Here is a 17,950-nt window from a genome sequence, read left to right on the forward strand (position 1 = left end):
CTCTCAGTATTCCCCACTCTCTGGGCCATGATGTACTCTGGATTATGCTTCTGTTGCTATTGCTTTTAAATGGTTTAATGGACTTTGTTTATAGTTCTTAAAGAATTCTTTTTGTAATTGTTTATAATTTTAAAATCAAGAAGGTTTGCTGAGGGTTACATTTTGTGAATACCTCTAGCTGCTTATTTCTTTTATTATTATTATTATTAATCATTTTATTGAAGGCTGGTACAACCCTCTTTTTTTTAATCATTTGATTGGGGGCTCATACAACGCTTATCCCAATCCATACATACATCAATTGTGTAAAGCACATTTGTACATTCATTGCCCTCATCATTCTCAAAACATTTGCTATCCACTTAAGCCCTTGGCATCAGCTCCTCATTTTCCCCCTCCCTCCCCGCTCCCCCCTCCCTCATGAACCCTTGATAATTTATAAATTATTACTTTGTCATATCTTGCACTGTCCGACATCTCCCTTCACCCACTTTTCTGTTGTCTGTCCCCCAGGGACATCTCCCTTCACCCACTTTTCTATTGTGTGTCCCCCAGGGAGGAAGTTATATATAGATCCCTGTAATCCTTTCCCCCTCTCTACCCCACCCTCCCTCCACCCTCTTGGTATCTCCACTCTCACCCCTGGTCCTGAAGTGATCATCTGTCCTGGATTCCCTGTGTTTCCAGTTCCTATCTGTACCATTGTACATCCTCTGGTCTAGCCCAATTTGTAAGGTAGAATTGGGATCGTGATAGTGGCAGGGGAGTGGTGGGGGGAAGCATTTAGGAACTAGAAGAAAGTTGTATGTTTCATCGTTGCTACATATTTCTTCCAGCCTTATTTCTTCCAGCCAAGTGGACTGCACCCTTATTTCTTCCAGCCAAGTGGACTGCTTTAAGAAAATACTGTTTCAGCTGCTTCTGGGTCATCTCAGTCAGGTTTATTAGTTTATGTGACAGCTAGGTTTTAAATCATCCCACTGAAGAAGCTTTCTAAAAAATCTGTTTGAAATATAATGGACTTCCTTGCACATTTAATTCTCTTCGTACCAGCATGAGGAAGCAGGTTTTCTTATTCTCATTCATTTAAGTTTAAAAAAAGAAAGGAAGCTTCCTTTGCTTATTCTATGCCATTGCTATGTTTGAAAATAATAATACCCACTATAGCTGGTAGAGAGCCTTACTCAATAGATTGTAATTTCACCTGGAATCCATAGACTTAAAGTAAGACTAGGAGAATAAGGTTTTGTTCCAAGTATCAACTCTTAGATTTCTCATCAGGCTTTATATCCCTCAGCTTAGTTAATGACGGGCTTCTGAAAGAGTGACATCAGGGTGGTAGAAGGCTCAAAAAGGGGAGAGTAAAACATATTGGATAAGATTGGAGGTTGATCCCAGCCCCAGCCCTAGCCTTGTGGGTGGCCTGACATGAGTTAATCTGTGGACGTGCATCTGCCTCTTCATCCATTAAATGGGAGCTATAATAACAGTGCGTACTCCATGGGGTTTTCTATGAGGGGAAAAAATGAGCTTATCCATGCACTAAATGAAAGCTTGCTTCTGAAGTAAGGCTGCTGCCTCCTGAGAGCCTGTATCATTTACCTTCTTGAGTTTATACCAGGGATGACAAATGTATCTGTTAAATGAGGGTTTGTGGCTTGAATGTGGTAGGGTGAAACCCTGAAGGAGCTTTGTGTTAAAGACCTTTGAGGTTGTGAAGAAATCTGATTAAAATAAATCCTTAACCAAGCTTGAGGGCCAGGGTTTCCATGTTAACGGTTGCCAGCTTGGCTGGAACGGGCTTGCAGCAGGGGAGTGTGTATGGCAAGCTTCTCTCCTGGCCCATTGCTGTGCCTTGGGTCTGGCCTGGATCATCTCTTTTCTAGATCAGGTTGTAAACCTCAACAAAGCCTTTGTTTCTGGACAGATCATTTCCTGGCTCTCCCTACTTGGCTCCATGGCAGTCTTCTGAAGTACTGGCTGGCTGGCCATGCCTCCTCCCTGCAGCGCTAGACCTCGTGTTGCCTCCCGACTTCTCCAGCAGCGTTTCTCAAGCTTCAGCCTATTGCTCAAAGATCCCCAGAGCTGTAGACCATTTGTTGGAGGGAGGTGCGCAGTAGCTGGTTTTGTTAGTTGGTTTTAAAGGGCTTATGTCAACTCGTCTTTTTGTTTTTCTTGACTTGGCCTTTTCCTAGAGCTGTGCCTTCGTTGTTGTTAGTTGCCATCGAGTTGACTCCGACTCATAGCAATTTCATAAGAGAATGAAACATTGCGCCCCCTTTTCCAGCGACACGGTCGGTGGTGTGTGTGTGTGTGTGTATTCTTGTGGCTACCTTTGAGCCATTGCATGCCATGGAGGGTTTCTCTGGCCTTGGATCACCTTCCACATGACCAAGCATCGAGTCCTTCTTCAAGGATCGCTTCCTTGAGACACGATGCCTGAATCAAGTAAAATGTCAGACAGAACTCTGTTGAGCTTCATGAGGCTACTAGCTGATCTTCAGAAGTGCACCACCAGGCCTTTCTTGCTAGTCTTGCTTGGTATGGCCTCACCACTAAAACCTGCCCACCATAGGTGACCCTGCTGGTACTTGAAATCCTTAGTGTCACAGCTTCCAGCATCATATCGTGAAGCAGTAATAGCAATGAGATCACCGTTCTAGTGTGGTCACTGAATTTCTCGCTCGTGTCCTTTAAATACATGTAAAAAATGATCAAACATATTCTTCTATGTACCTTTGAAGTTTGGGGAGGTGTCCCTGCCAAGCTTTAGGCAAGAGTGGCCTCTGGATAAGGTCCAAGCACTTTGTCTTGTGTCCAGGGCTCTCTGTGATCTAGTTAGATCATTTTTATCCCAAGCCATTCCATTAAGCAAATGAGTGCCCCCCCACCTCCTTCTTTCCCTCCTTCCCTCCCTTCCTCTCCCCTCCCTGCCTTTCCTTCAGTCAGGAGCTCCTCCGCTGCACATTTGCCTCTGTCATTGTACTGGTTGTGCTTTTAGGGTTCTTCTGGTTGACCGCGCTCTACCTGAGCGCCCTAGGACCGGGTCTGCACCTCCCGAGTCTCGGCAGCCCCAGACCCTTTGCAGCAGCCTTTCTTCTCAGCCGCTCAGGGCCTGACTGCTTTGTGATCGCACATCACAGTACAACGTCGCACAGTCTGCACCGTCTGCAAGACCCGTGGTAGCTGTTTGTTCATGTCACTGCCTTTGGGTCGTTCCATGTCACTGGGAGTCAGCCTACTTCCTTACCCAAAATAACGTCCTTCCCTGACTTCAGTCCACCATCACCCTGCATGTACAATGCCGCAATGTTCCACGCTTCCCTACCACAGAATGCCATTCCCCCTTCGGGGTGTAACTGATGTGCACTCTTCCCTCAGCACTCAGCTTTACCATGGACCCGAGGAAGCCTTTGCCAACCCCGACTTGGATGCTCCTCTGCTGGGCTTCTCTGGAGCATTTCATTTATTTAAATAAAATAGGCCGAGGGAGGCAACAGTCTGAGCACAGAGACCCGGATGCCCTGTTCCAGCAAAGACCCTTAGAGCAAGGTGGCTGGATTGGGAATGCCTTGGAGCTGGCAGGAAACAAAGCTCGAGGCAGTCCTAAGATGTTTGAATTGGTCCTACAATCTCGGAGGGGGCACTGGAAGTATTTTAAGCCCTCTTGGTGAAGTGATCTGATTTGCATTTTAGTCTCCCTCTCTGCCATTTCTTCTTGGGCTCCTTCCAGGGTTACCTCGACTGCTTCCTGCGTCAATATTTGCATTTCCCAGGACTCAGCACTTGGCCCTGTTCTCTGTTCATGAGCACCCATTGCTTCATCATCAGCGAGTGGACCTGGGTGGCAGTGACTACTGGGAACTGTGTTGGCTCAGCCACCAGTATTGGGTAGTGCCCTGAGGCACCCGGGGCCCTGAGAAGCCTAGTGACTCATCAGGACCAGGGGTAAGTCATCAGCAGGATCAGGCATCAGAGACCAGGAGGAATGAGGGCTTTGAGATACCGCTGGCTTGACAGTTGGTGACTTTGGAGAGGATAACTTCAGAGAAATTTGAAGGGAGGGAACAGGATTTAGAAGCTCCGCCTTCTTCAGAAAGTACTTGATGCAGGTTTATCAAAGCATATATACTAAACACCTACCCTCACCCAAAAAATAAATAAAAACAACCATGAAGTCAATCCTGACTCTTGGCAACCTGCCACGGCAGGGTAGAACAACCCCAGTGCATTTCTGAGACGGCAGCGCTGACGGGAATAGAAAGCCTCCTCTTTCCCCAGCAGGGCCCCTGGTGACTTCAAACTACCACCCTGTGGTTAGCAGCCCAGTGCACAACGATGCAGACAAGCTTCTGACTCAAGATGAAGGCAGTGAAAGGACTGGAAGACGTGGGGATGGACGTCGCCAAGGAACGAGCCTGTCCAGAGTATAGAGAAAGGGTTTAGGTGGGTAAGGCAGAGCGGACGAGAGTGTATTGTTGAGAACAGGCCAGCTTCGAAGCCTGCTCTGAGGCTGGTGCGCAGGACCGCGGGACGAGCGCTTGAGAAAGCAGAGCGCTGGAGTGGCGCCCCTGTGGAGTGCTGGAGGGCAGTGGGAAGCCACACAGAGGTTTCTTCTGGCCAAGGGTAAGTGCTTCAAATTTGATCCACGAAGCATGTAGAAACAAACCCAGCAGCATTCTTCAGCCAGTAGCGGAGTTAGCAAGCTAATCTGGTTTTTGTTTCTGCATAGCAGGTCAGAGGTGCCAGAGCAGCAGTTCTCAACCTGTTGGTCGTGACCCCTTTGGGGGTCGAATGACCCTTTCACAGGGGTTGCCTAAGACTATCGGAAAACACAGATTTCTGATGGTCTTAGGAACCGAGACATTGATCCTCTATTGTCTCCAGGCGGGTCCGCCCACATGCAGATATGCCCACATAGGAGTACCTGGCATGAAAACTGTGACCCATGCTACACCATGCTTCAAGACAAAATTTCCTTTATTTGTCATTATATATATATATTTATATATATATATACATATTTGAGATACCGCTGGCTTGACAGTTGGTGACTTTGGAGAGGATAACTTCAGAGAAATTTGAAGGGAGGGAACAGGATTTAGAAGCTCCGCCTTGTTTTGGTGATCAATCACTATGCTTTAATTATGTTCAATTTGTAACAATGAAAATACATCCCACATATCAGACATTTAAATGAGGATTCATAACCATAGCAAAATGACAGTTATGAAGTAGCAACGAAAATAATTTTATGGTTGGGGGTCAGCACAACATGAGGAACTGGATGAAAGGGTCGCGGCATTGGGAAGGTTGAGAACCACTGAGCTAGAGGATCAGAGCGGCTGGCCTCTAGGGCATGTGAGGAGGTCTGAGATGAAAAGCTTGGCGTAGAAGTGCATGTAACCCAAACCCAACTCACTGCCATCGAATGCAGTCAGACTCAGAGACCCGACAGAACAGCCTCGACCCGCCTCCTGGATTTCCACCACAGCCACTCTTTACTACGAGAGTAGACAGCCTTGTCTTTCTCCCCCACAAAACAGCTAGTGGTTTTGAACTGCCAAACTTCCTGTGAGTAGCCTAACTCAGAGCCATGACACCCCCAGGGCTCCTTTGCAGGAACCCATGCGGGGTGGATTGTCAGGAAAGAGGAGGAGAAAGTCAAGGTGAGAGCAAAATCGGCATGGTCGCTAGGAAGCAGATGAGAAGTAAGGCAGAGGGACAGGAGGAAGCACTGAGATTTAAGTGATTCTCAACCTTCCTCATGCCGCGACCCTTCCACACAGTTCCTCATGGGGTGGTGACCCCACCATAAAATTATTTTCATTGCTACTTCATCACTGTCATTTTGCTTCTGTTATGAATCGGGCAGCCCCTGTAAAAGGGATGTTCGACCCCCAAAGGGGTCATGACCCACAGGTTGAGAACCACTGATTCAGACTCAAAAGCTTATTTCGGAAGGTAGGCTGAGTTCTGGGAACTAACCACTAAGACAACCCAAGTAGAAAGGTTCGCAGAATCAGGCTACACAGGCTAAGGTCACCGTAATCTCAAAGGAAGAGAGGTGAAGTCATATCTTCTGCCCTCTCTCCCCAGTGAAGCGGTGAAGGTCACCAGTGAAGGACAGAGGTGGAGCACGGCTGGAGGGAGAGACCCTGCTTTCCTTCTGCGCTCCAATGTCCGTAGAACGTAAAGCAAACCGATTTCAAATGAATTCAGATTTTCTCTTATAGAATAGGTCGCGTTTTAATTCTTCCTTGCTTCCCTGCTCTCTCTGCATGCGAGTAGGAGGAAAAACCAGGTAGGAGCCTTTTGCTGAGGCAAATCCCAGTGTGCCACTGCACAGCCTGGTGAGAGAAAAGACATGGGGCGTTCCTGTCAGTGTTGACTTTTGAGGTCTCTGATTTCACCGCACCTGGTATTTCCGAAAGTTGGGTGACCCTACTAACTGTTCAGACAAAGCTCGGGGCTGGCAAAGGAGACGTCCTGTTCAGGATAACTGCCCTGCACCCTGGAGTCAAAGGAGCCACACAGAGAACCGTGGCTGAGATGAGGTTCCTGGCTTCCCAGTGTGCACCAAGCACAGAGCACAAGACTGGCTGCCGGCTCCGGGGACCACAGGACAGTGAGCCTGTGGGTTGAAGGTGCAAGAGCTGGAATTGGGGAATTGGCAAGATGTGCCTTAAGGGCCATCTTAAGTAATTTCACTAATATTACTTTAGCTTCAGTAATAAAACCTAAACCCAAGAAAGTATTGACATATTCCATGAGAGTTCTGGTAATGGACATATAGAAGAATGTACCTGAGACCCTTGGAGGCTAGCACTTACCTGCGACTGACTATAACATTTCCAGTGGTGGAGTATTTGAACACATTAGTCAGTTTTAGGAATTTGAATCTCAGTTTTCTCACCCTTGTTGGGCTTAAAGTATCTGCCTTTAAAGTTGTTAGACAAGGTTCTGGAGGGAAAGGAATCACTTCTTGTCTTTTTAGGTAGGTGAGAACTTGTTGGGCTGCTAACCACAAGGTCAGCAGTGTTCAAAACCACCAGCCACTCAATGGGAGAAAGATGAGGCTTTCTACTCCAGGGAAGAGTAGAAATCCACAGGAGCAATTTTCCTCTGTCCTGTGGGGTTGCTGTGAGTCAGAATTAACCCAGTGGTGGTAGGCTTCATTTTGGAGTGTTTCACCAGCATAGGTTTAACATATAAGGCCACTTATCTGTTAAATATCAGTGTTCATGACTCTGATCCCTTATTCTGTGATATTTTGAAAATACCTTTTTTTCTCTTCTTTCTCTGGAGACATTCCTTCTGGGATAAGTCCAAGAAGTCCATTAGTTAAATCATTTTAAAATATGGCCCTGCAGTGTAAGATATGATAAAATAATAATCTATAAATTATCAAGGGTTCATGAGAGGGGGGGCAATGGAGGGAGGGAAAAAAATGAGGAGCTGATACCAAGGGCTCAAGTGAAAAGCAAATGTTTTGAGAATGATGGGGACAAATGTATAAATGTGCTTGACACGATGGACGTATGGATTGTGATGAGTTGTATGAGCCCTCAATAAAATGTTTTAAAACAACAAAAGATAGCCCTGACTACAGAATAGGCTGCTCGAGCCACCCCCAAGCTCAGACGCCCAACTGACCATGGCTGAAAGCGCAGCGGTCATAGGAGAAGAGGCAGGGGCTAAGCCCACTGACCTGGCATCCTGCCTGTGCAGCTTTCTCTCTGCTCCACCCTGTCTAAAGGGAGCCTTTCCCAGGGGATGGGGAAGAGATTACAGTGATTTCTTCAAGTTCATGGGACATAGTAAGAGTGCGTTATATCAAAATCGACCTTGCAAATTCCAGCTACCTTGTTACAGTTCATAAAGGTCTCATACATATACGTAAGTCATCACTTTGTTGCCCAGAGCGGCAAGGTCTAAGTTTCAGCCTCAGCAACATACTATGCCCAAGCTATCCTGTCATCCTGTCCCTAAAGCAGTGGTGGTATTGAGGTGGGCCCAGCTCATTGGTTTGAACTGCAGTCTCCTCCCACCCCCTTGGAAAGGTTCCCCTCAGGAAGCAAGGAGGAGAGAGAGAACTGGTGGTCCTGTGGGCTTACCAGTATCAGGACCACTTCAATTCATTAGAGAGAATTGTACATTTCAAAAGAGAAGTTAGGGGGCTAGATTTTGCTTTCCCAGGAAATCCTTTGGGTATTATGCAAATCTTTCTGCGCTCCCATTCCCTCCATCTACCTTCCCAATGCATTATGGGAATGAGTTGTGGTTACCACACAGGAAATCTCCAATTATATTTTCCCATCAGAAAAATCCCACTTATTTTAGGCATATTAAAAAAGCAGCAAAATGTCTTAATCGCCAGAAATAAAAAGATTGCCAATTTAGAGTCCTTTACTAAAACTTTACTAAATGTCAATTGTTTGGTTGAGTAAATTCTTTCCTGATTTACATCTTCTTGTAATGTCTAAACAGCGAATTCCTAACTCCAAGTCCAGGGCGTTTCCCTCTCTCCCTTGCAGCCTCATACCGTGATATCTACTGTCACAAGCTCTTAGCGTTTCTCGGCAGGCTTGGTGTTTATGCTTTTCTGATGAAGGAGACAGAGCGAGTGGGGGCGGAAGGCAGGGCTATGGCTCTGCCTGCCTCCCTCCCACCTGCCGCAGCCAGGGGAGGACTAGTCACAGGAGGACAAATGTCAAAGGACAGAGGAACAGCCTTTCATGCCGGGGAATCCAGAAAGTGATCAAAGCGCATCTTGTGCAGTGACTAGCAAATTAAATGGGAAATGGTTCTGACTCTCCTGTGGGACAAGGGGAGGACTTTTATCTTTCAAGGAGCGTAGAAGAACCCTGATTCCTACCTTGAAGATTAAGTCCTTGCTGTGAGACTGATGTGTTGACTTCAGTGCCCCGCTAAATTATCTCTAACACCTAAATGATGTCCAGTTTCCCTGCCAGCACTAGCATTCCAGGAGTGAGCTCCCTGAGGGCAGGGGGACTGGCCCATAGTGGGTGTCTGGCAACCCTCTCGCACCACCTACCCTTTGGTCCAAGATCCCCAGAAACACGCCTTGTACTTGAGTGAGTGGAGTTTATTCACTTGTTGCAATGAGAGCAACCATACAGCAGACAGAACCATGTGCCGTGCCAGTAAGAGAGCATGCGAGAGCAGTTAAATGATTTCGATTTGGGATAGATTTTGAAGAGGATCGGAAGAAGCAAGAATCTGAATCAGCTCCTGTTAGGAAGTGGTGTTAATTCTGTGATTGGGTAGCTTAATGAATGTTATCTGAAAGAAGGAAAGACGAGAGAGTCTTAAGGCTGCCATCGGTTAACAACAAAACAATATGAAATAGGTTAGGGTAATATTTCATCATTTTTTGTTAAACAGTGTTTTTTTCTGGGTTTAGATGTGATTGTGTAGTGGTTTGTTTTCATTGGTATTCCTTGTGGTCATGCAATGATCTTGTCTGATGCTGATAATCTATGAAACTTTTTACATTCAGCAGAATATTAGAAGCTAGCTGTGAGTGCCCGGGCAGTTCCCAGTCAGATTCCCCCTGTTGTTAGCATTAGGCTGAGCTCCGAGTGTCGGGCTACTTTTCGCTTTCGTACAAGTCAATTACTGTTGTTGTTAAGTGCCAGTCGAGTTCCCACACTCACGCTGACAACAAAACACATTTTTTTCCGTCTTCTGGAAACCTACGGCATGCTTGATATTCTTCAGCAAAACCAGACTGCAAAGGCCCCAGTGCTTGTGTGATCGTACTTTTCCTTTGTCCAGCTCTGGCACGCCTGAGAAAACACCAGGACTTGATGAGGTGAATTTTAGTCTTCAAAGTGACTCCTTGGCTTTTCCATCGTAAAGAGGTCTGTACAGCAGAACTATCCACTGCAGTGTGTCCTTTGATTTCTTGACTGCTGTTCTCATGCTTTTGTATTTTGCTTTGTGGGTCCAAGTACAATGAAATCCTTGACAACTTTTATCTGTTCTCCATTTATCATGATTGTTGTCTTTTGGCCCAGTTGTGAGGATTCCGCTTTTCTGTCTGTTCACATATAGTCCATATTTAGAGCTGTAACCGCTTCCTTCCTCCAGTAAGTGTTTCAAGTCCGCTTCACTCTCAGCAAGCAAAGCTGTCCCACTGGCATATCACAGGTTGTTAGTGAGTCTTCCTCCAGCCCTGATGCCATATTCTTCTTTGTATAACCCAGCTTCTCCAATTATTTGTTCAACATTCAGTTTGAGGAAGTATGCTCAAAAGGACACAACTCTGACACACAACCATGCAGTAGCCCCTTGTTCACTTCAAATGATTGCCTCTTGGTCCATGTACAAGTTCCACATGAGCACAATTGAGCATTCTGAAATTGCTGTTCTTCACATCGTTATTCATAGTTTGTTAAGATCCACAGTCAAATGACTTTGTGTAATAAGTGAAGCACAGGGTTACGTGCAGCCCCAAACCGTCTGATAGCAGCCATGACCTTTCTCATTCCAAGTCCTTGAATTTCTTACAGTTCCCAATCGATGTACTTCTGTAACCATTTTTCATTATCTTCATTAAAATATGACTTGTGTGTGACATTAATGATACTGTATCATAATTTCTGCATTCTACTGCATCATCTTTTCTTACAGAAGTAGCTATTTACCGAATTGCTTTCCTTAGATGAGCAAGGACAGCCAGGGCTGCGTCCCTCTGTTGAAAAGCTGCCGTACCATTCCACCAGTGCCTCAGCCCTCTCTGTCTCCGGTGCCTTCAGTCAGCTTGGACTTCTTCTCTCAGCACCTTTGGTTCTTAATTGTAACCCACCTTCTGGTTGGACATTGACCAATTCTTTCGGGCACCGTTTGTGTATTTCTTTCATCTTCTCTTGCTGTTTCCTGCATCCTGCAGTATTGCAACTTGAGGCCTCATTTCCCACCCCACACACTTCTTTCCGTTTGAGAAATGCCCAGTGTATTCTTCCCTTTGGGTTTTCTAACTTTGCACATTTTATTCAAATACTTTATTCTGTCTACTCTTGCCAACCTTTGAGATTTCCCATTCAGCTGTTTTATTTAATAATTTCCTCCCTCCGTTTTTAGCTCTTCTCTGTTTAAGTACAAGCTTCAGTGACCCTGCTGGTATTTGAAATACTGCTGACATGTCTTCCAGCATCATAGCAACATGCAAGCCACCATAGAACAACAAACTGACAGGCGAGTGGTGGAAAATGATCAAGCCAACAACTAGCAAGGAAATCATGGGTGCCCAGAACACTTATCCAGTGTGTATGCACATGTGTAATCAGTGTGCCCTATAGCAAAAGTTAAGAGGACACGTGTTTAGTTTCAGCTCTACTCCAAATGGGCTAAAATGTTATGTACTAAAAACAGCGAGAAGTATAAGAATTGCGTATATCAAACACCACTGGAGCGATACTTTAGTTCTTGTTTTCTAAGTCAATCTGTTTTCATGAAGAAATTTTATTCTACTAGTAAAGGGAATATATGATACCAAAGAGTATAAACTGTGCTGATCGGGAGGTAAAAAATCATAGAACCTCCCTAAAGAGCAATATAGCATTAAACATCAAAACTGTAAGTGACTTTTTTTCACAATGCAGTTACAGTTCTGGAAAGTAACCCTACATATATTTCAATACACGTGTGAAATGATGATTCATGTCCAACGTTACTCATATTCCAGTGTTTATAATAAGACCCAAATATGTCCAGCTATACAAGATGGTTTTATAAACGATGGTAAATCTGCCTGGAAAGTACTATGTCGTTGTAAAAGAAAGAAGGAGGAGACAGTCTCTAGACTGTGAAAAGATATTCAGGTCAAATTTCTTAGTGAAAAAAAAGTAAGAGAAAAAGGTAAAAAAGTCCTGCCTTTTGTTTAGGGACAGGAAGGTAAAAAGACTATACATATATATTTGTAACCACATAAAAAACTACAATACACAGAAGAAACTGAAAAAGTGATCACCTGTAGGGGACAGTGGTGGGCACAGAGTGAGACAAGAAAATGTATGGATGAGAAGAGTTCTCACTCATGCTTGTTTTAATGTAATTTTTATATTTGAACTATATGAGCATACTACCTTCAACCAACATAAAAATAATGTAAAGATATATGCAATGTAAAATAAGGCCTCCCCCTCAATTTCATTTACCAGAGGTAACCATTTTAACCATATATATATATATATGTGTGTGTGTGTGTGTGTGTGTGTGTGTATATATATATATATATATTCAAATAGAAATAGTGTGTTGTGCTCACAGATCTACACCTGGTTTGGGATAATAACTTACCATGTTTTCATGAGCAGGAAATAATTTTAAGGAACTCTCATCTTTCAGGTGTGTGAACATTGGTAATTTTGTACAACAGGAGGAAAGATACGATTCAGATAAAAAGATAGTGATAGCCTAGGAATACATTTGATAATGATAATTGTCTACATTATGTAAAGTTCTCCACAGAAGAAACACGCAGCAAAGGGCTTAGAGTAAGGCGCATTAACAACCTGGACATGCAGGTACACAACCTTGCTTCCTGAAAGTGAGCTGGGCTTGAAGCACTGAGTGGAGAAGACTGAGAATTGCAGCCTTCAGTGTGGATAACAGCTCAATGTAAAGAAAATCCAAATCCTCACAACTTGACCAATAGGTAGCGTTGTGATCAATGGGAAAAAAGAAGTTGTCGAGGATTTTGTCTTGCTTGGATTCGCAATCAGTGCTCATGGAAGCAGCAGTCAAGAGATCGGAAGATGAGCTACATTAGGTCAATCTGCTGCACAAGACCTCTTCACAGTGTTGAAGAGCAAGGATGTCACTTTGGATTAAGGTGTGCCTGACCCAGGCCATGGTATTTTCATTCACCTCATCTACATGTGAAAGGAAGGCACTGCCTAAGGAAGATTGAAGATTGATGCCTTTGAATTAAGGTACTGGTGAAAAATATTAAAAATATTAAAATATCAACCTGTGTGATCACGAGGTGTGGAACAGGTCACTGAAGACAAATTTGCATAAGCAAATGTGGCGAAGAAAGCTTATGGTGCCCGACTATCAAAAAGTATAGCATCTGGGGTCTTAAAGGCTTGAAGGTAATCAAGCGGCCATCAAGCTCAGAAGCAACAAAGCCCACATGGAAGAAGCACACCAGCCTATGCAACCACAAGGTGTCGAAGAGATCAGGTATAAGGCATTATCAGAACAAAAAAAATCTTACCATAGTGAATGATGGGGGGAGTGCGGAATGGAGATCCAAAGCCCATTAATAGGCCACTGGAGAAGATAAGCCAGTCAGGGTGTGATGTAACAACGATGAGAAATACTCATCAAAAATAGAGAAAAACTTTCCTCTAGATCCTAAATGTTTCCTCCCCGCTCCCACTACCATGACTCGAATTCGACCTTGCAAGTCTGGCTAGACCAGAGGATGTACACTGGTACAGATAGGAACTGAAAATCCAGGGAATCCAGGGTGGATGAGCCCTACAGGACCAGTGGTGTGAGTGGCGAAACAGGGAGGGTAAAGGGAGAATGGGTAGGAAAGAGGGAACCGATTACAAGGAACTATATGTGACCTCCTCCCTGGGGGACAGACAACCGAAAAGTGGGTGAAGGGAGATGTTGGACAGGGCAAGATATCACAAAATACCAATTTATAAACTATCAAGGGCTCATGAGGGAGGGGGGAGCGGGGAGGGAGGGGAAAAATGAGGCCCTAATGTCGGGGGTTTAAGTGGAGAGAAAATGTTTTGAGAATGATGTACAAATGCGTTTTACACAATTGATGTGTGTATGGATTGCGATAACAGTTGTATGAGCCCCTAATAAAATGTTTAAAAAAAAAATACCATGGACTGCCAAAAGAACAAACGGATCTGTGTTGGAAGAAGTACCGGTAGAATGCTCCTTATAAGCACGGAAGACAAGAATGCATTTCAGTACTTTGGACACAATACCAGGACAGAACAGTCCCTGGAAAAGGATGTTCCACTTGGTAAAGTAGAAAGACCATGGAAAAAGAGGAAGACTCTTGACCAGGTGGACTGACACAGTAGCTACAACAATGGGCTCAAACATGACGACCATTGTGAGCCTAGAGCAGGACTGGGAGGCGCCTTGTTCTCTTTGTACTCAGGGCTGCGCTAGGTCACAATCAACAGCCCCCCAACAACCCGCAGAGAGAAAGAAGACCAAACACTGACTCCACAGTCCCAAAGGATGGATTTATCCCAAAAGTAGCAGCTTGGAAAGAAGATGAAAACTAGTGAACCCGCTACACTTGGGGAAATGCAGAATGAGTAGGTAGAATTTGCATGTGTTAAATGCACTCACTGTAAGAAGCAGAAAGGCTCTGTGAAGGTAGACCCCACAGTGCAGGTGGTAGAGTAAGCGAGTCAGCCGCTCAGAAGCAGTTTGGCAGGGGAAGCATGAGCCATAAAAGCATGCCCTTTGGCCCGTAATTCCATTTCTGGGAATTAATGTGGAGAAAATCATTCAAAGGATGATGAAACGCTTTGCCCATAAGGTTTAGAATTTGCAACATCAATATCATCAAATAAATGAAGTCAGCTGACTACCTTGACAATTACAACTTAATTATTATTTATTAGTTTCATGAAACATAGCCATTAAAATAACTACAAAAGCTAGCAACATGATGAATGTGCATTATATGGTGTTACAAGTGAAAAATTACTATATTATGGCTCTGATTAAAAAGATAAGAAAATGGTGTATGTGTGTGGTCAAAGGCAAGTAGGAATCTAGAAACCTAAATCACTTTGATCCACTGAGGTATCAGAATTGTGGGCGATATTTTTCCATGTTTGTTTTGTGCTGTTAGCTTTGAAATTAGAAATCAGAAGGGGCTTTCAGAATCATTTGATCCTTCCCACCTGTCCCACTCTCCACTGCAGTAGTTAAAGGTGTGGAATTCGAGATTGGGGGGTTTGTGACTTGCGGTAGTTTCAGACTTGGGGCAACAGAGGAGTAATTTAGGCAGGGAGCTACAAACTTTCATCCTCTGCTCAGTACTAGCCATCTGTCTATTGATTAAGCCTGGAGAGGTGCTTCAGGGCCCTCCTATATATTAAATATGTATAAGAGAACACAGAATTTGGAAGCAAAATATACTACTATGTCAATAAAATTATGTCTCGTTCTCATATTAAAGTAATAGCTAGTATTACAACTGACAGGCACTTTCCCCACCCCCCAACTTTTTATTGTGAATTAGGTGGGATTTTACATGCTCTTGATCCTTGCCAGTTTTCAAGATCTTTTATTGCAATTCTAAAAGTGATCCAACCTCCACAAAAGACCGTTGGCGTATTATTGGACTTTGTTCCCAGCTAACGCCTTAGTTCAGTGTATTTTCTGTGAAAACATGTATTGGATAAGTGAAGATCCTGTGAGGGGAAAAATGGCATAAAAATGTCCCTGCATTTTTCAGGTTATAATCGATCTCTTTGTCTTAGCATACGAGTGGGAGACATTTTTAACAGTTCCTCATTGCCTGGGGACTGGTGGCTTCATGTCTTGACTCAGTTTCAGAAGCTGGAAGGCCACAGGTAGGGTTGTCTTCATGTGGGGAAAATTTCCAACTAGCAAAACAGGTTAGATCACATGAAAAGGATGACTGTTTGCGTCCCAGACCCCGAAGGCCTTCCAGGAAGAGAGAACTGGTGTTCCCAAACTCTTTCATTGTGTTTTTCAGGGTTGATCATTTGTACACGTTCTTTGTTCAATGGTCTCCTGATGTGTACGGTAAGGATGCCAAAGAGCAAGGCTTCGTGGTGGTGGAAAAGGAAGAACTGAATATGATCGACAACTTCTTCAGTGAGCCCACGACCAAGAGCTGGGAGGTAAGCACTGAGGGGAGACTGTGGCTGACCTGACAATGCAGTGTACAGCTCCAGTGTTCAGATTCCAAGTTACTGGCAGATAGGATGTTAGATTTCTTATGCAACTATAAACATTAAGGGAAAATAACTTACCTGTTTGAGGCTAGTTATATGTACCAGAAAGACCCTAACCACCCCACCACCACCACCACCCCACATACACACAGTTCCCCATAGGCGTTGCTGGGGGATCCCCAGAGATGATGTTCCTTGTCTTGCGGTGAAGGTGTAAGTGCGCACAGCAAACTGCCATTCAGCAGTTTATACACGGACTATGGCATCACCTTGGTTGCAAGCCCACAATGTGGAAGCATTCTTCCCCACTTCTCAATTCGGTTTCTTGGTTTTCTGTTTGTTTTTGCTTTTCAATAAAAGTAAGACTTTATTGAGGGTCCAGGGCTTCTTTGGCAGGAGGTGGGGAGCCAGCAGAGAAGGGCCCTTATTTGACCTTCTTGGGACTGTCTACCAATAGTCCACGAACACAACACTGATCCCCCAAAGGTGGAGGTTAAGTATGTCTCAAATGTCCCACTTTGCAAATTGCTGTACCGCCCATCATGTCTGCTAACCACCACCTGCTTTTCCCTTTCGCCTACTCCCTGACACCCAGGGCTTCTGCAGTTTGCTGCACTGGCCACCCAGAATTCACCATGGGAAGGAAAATGGCTCGCATAGCTGTGGGGGCTGCTAAGTCCCAAACCCAAAATTCAGACACCTGTTTGCAGAGGCTCCCGCAAGGCTGGCGGGCTGGTGAAATCCAGGCAGGAGGCCCAGCAGAGAAAGGCAAACTAAATGACTGGCCCACAGGATGGACAGCTTCCCCTCCTGTCTTCCCCATCTTAATTAGTGGCTCCTCAAGCCAGAAACCTGATCAGTTCCCAGCCCTTCTTCTGCAAGCACCTTAGCTCCCCAGTCACAGATGTTTTGTGCCTGCCCCTCCTCCACTGCAGGTTCAGTTCTCAGTCCTTTCCCTTGGGCTCTCAATGGCTCCTGATTAGATCCCCACCCCACGCCCTCCACGTGTTCAAGCCTTTCAAATAAACCTCACTGCCTCATTTGAGACAAACAGTGTGTACCTGCCTATTGTAGGGAATTTAGAAACCCCAAATTAAAAGGTAGTGCAGAAAACTTTCAAATCACAACTTTTATTCATTACTTCCTGCTTTTCCCCCCTCCCTACTTTATTTTAGAGCATGTTCCTTTAAAAAAAAAAAAAAGGCAGAGCATGTTCTTAGTTCTGGTGAAGGGGGACAGCTTTAATTTTTGGAAATAAGAAATCATGCTCTGTGCACTGCTTTGTGACCTGATTTCCCTTACCTGACATATTGTGAGTGTTGTCTGATGAAAGATTCTTAAAAGAGCCTGATTTTTAATCACTGCATAGTATTTTTCTCTCTGTTTTATTTAATGATTTCCTTTTAAGGATTGCCGTGCTCGTTCAAGTCTTCCTCTTGAATTGTAATTCTTATGGCTCCCTTAGAATAGTTTCTTGGAAGTGGAATTTCAGGTCTGGGTCTTTGAATGTCTGTTCAGGCAATTAGTATTTCTGGTCCTCTAAGATTTCTTTTTAAGAGTAAAGCAGCTCTCCTTTAGTTACCATTACTGTACCTCGGATGGCTTTAAAGCCCCATCCCTCAGACTCTTGTACTGCCCTACAGGTGGGATACAGACAGGTGAGGCAGAGGACATGGGTCAGGGCATTGGCTTCCAGGCTTTGTGTGGAGTGGGGGTGGGCTGGGCTCTTGTGTTTGGTTAGGGGTGTTCCGCTTGCTGTATTTTTTTCCCTGGGTTGCCCATTCCTTTCCTGGATGCTTTCCAAATTCATTTAGGAGCTTTGAAAAAGCATTCCAGGTTTTAGGAACACTGGCTTATGAGGATGAAGTTTAAGCCCATTCATGCTGTCAGGTTCTTCATTATTTGGGTTCTTGCTTCCTCCCCAACTTCATTCATTTCTCTCATCTCTACTCCCCCCTTTCTCTACTCTCCAGCCATAGTGAATGGAAACGCTCTTCTCA

General features: G+C 44.6%; 1 protein-coding gene across 6 annotated transcripts in view; it reads left to right on the forward strand.

Moving 5' to 3' along the window:
• NCOA7 (nuclear receptor coactivator 7) overlaps positions 1–17,950 on the forward strand; it is a 199,215-nt gene that overhangs the window by 169,919 nt on the left and 11,346 nt on the right. For all 6 annotated transcript variants that reach the window (XM_045294348.1, XM_045294347.1, XM_045294349.1 and 3 more), the window contains one exon: positions 15,747–15,896. In XM_045294348.1, the coding sequence (XP_045150283.1) occupies positions 15,747–15,896 (150 nt within the window). The remainder of the gene's footprint in view (positions 1–15,746; positions 15,897–17,950) is intronic.

This window comes from Echinops telfairi, unplaced genomic scaffold (assembly GCF_000313985.2).
Source record: "Echinops telfairi isolate 266 unplaced genomic scaffold, ASM31398v2 ScPeMD7_3533;HRSCAF=4204_0, whole genome shotgun sequence".
In the NCBI taxonomy this organism is placed as follows: Eukaryota; Metazoa; Chordata; class Mammalia; order Afrosoricida; family Tenrecidae; genus Echinops; species Echinops telfairi.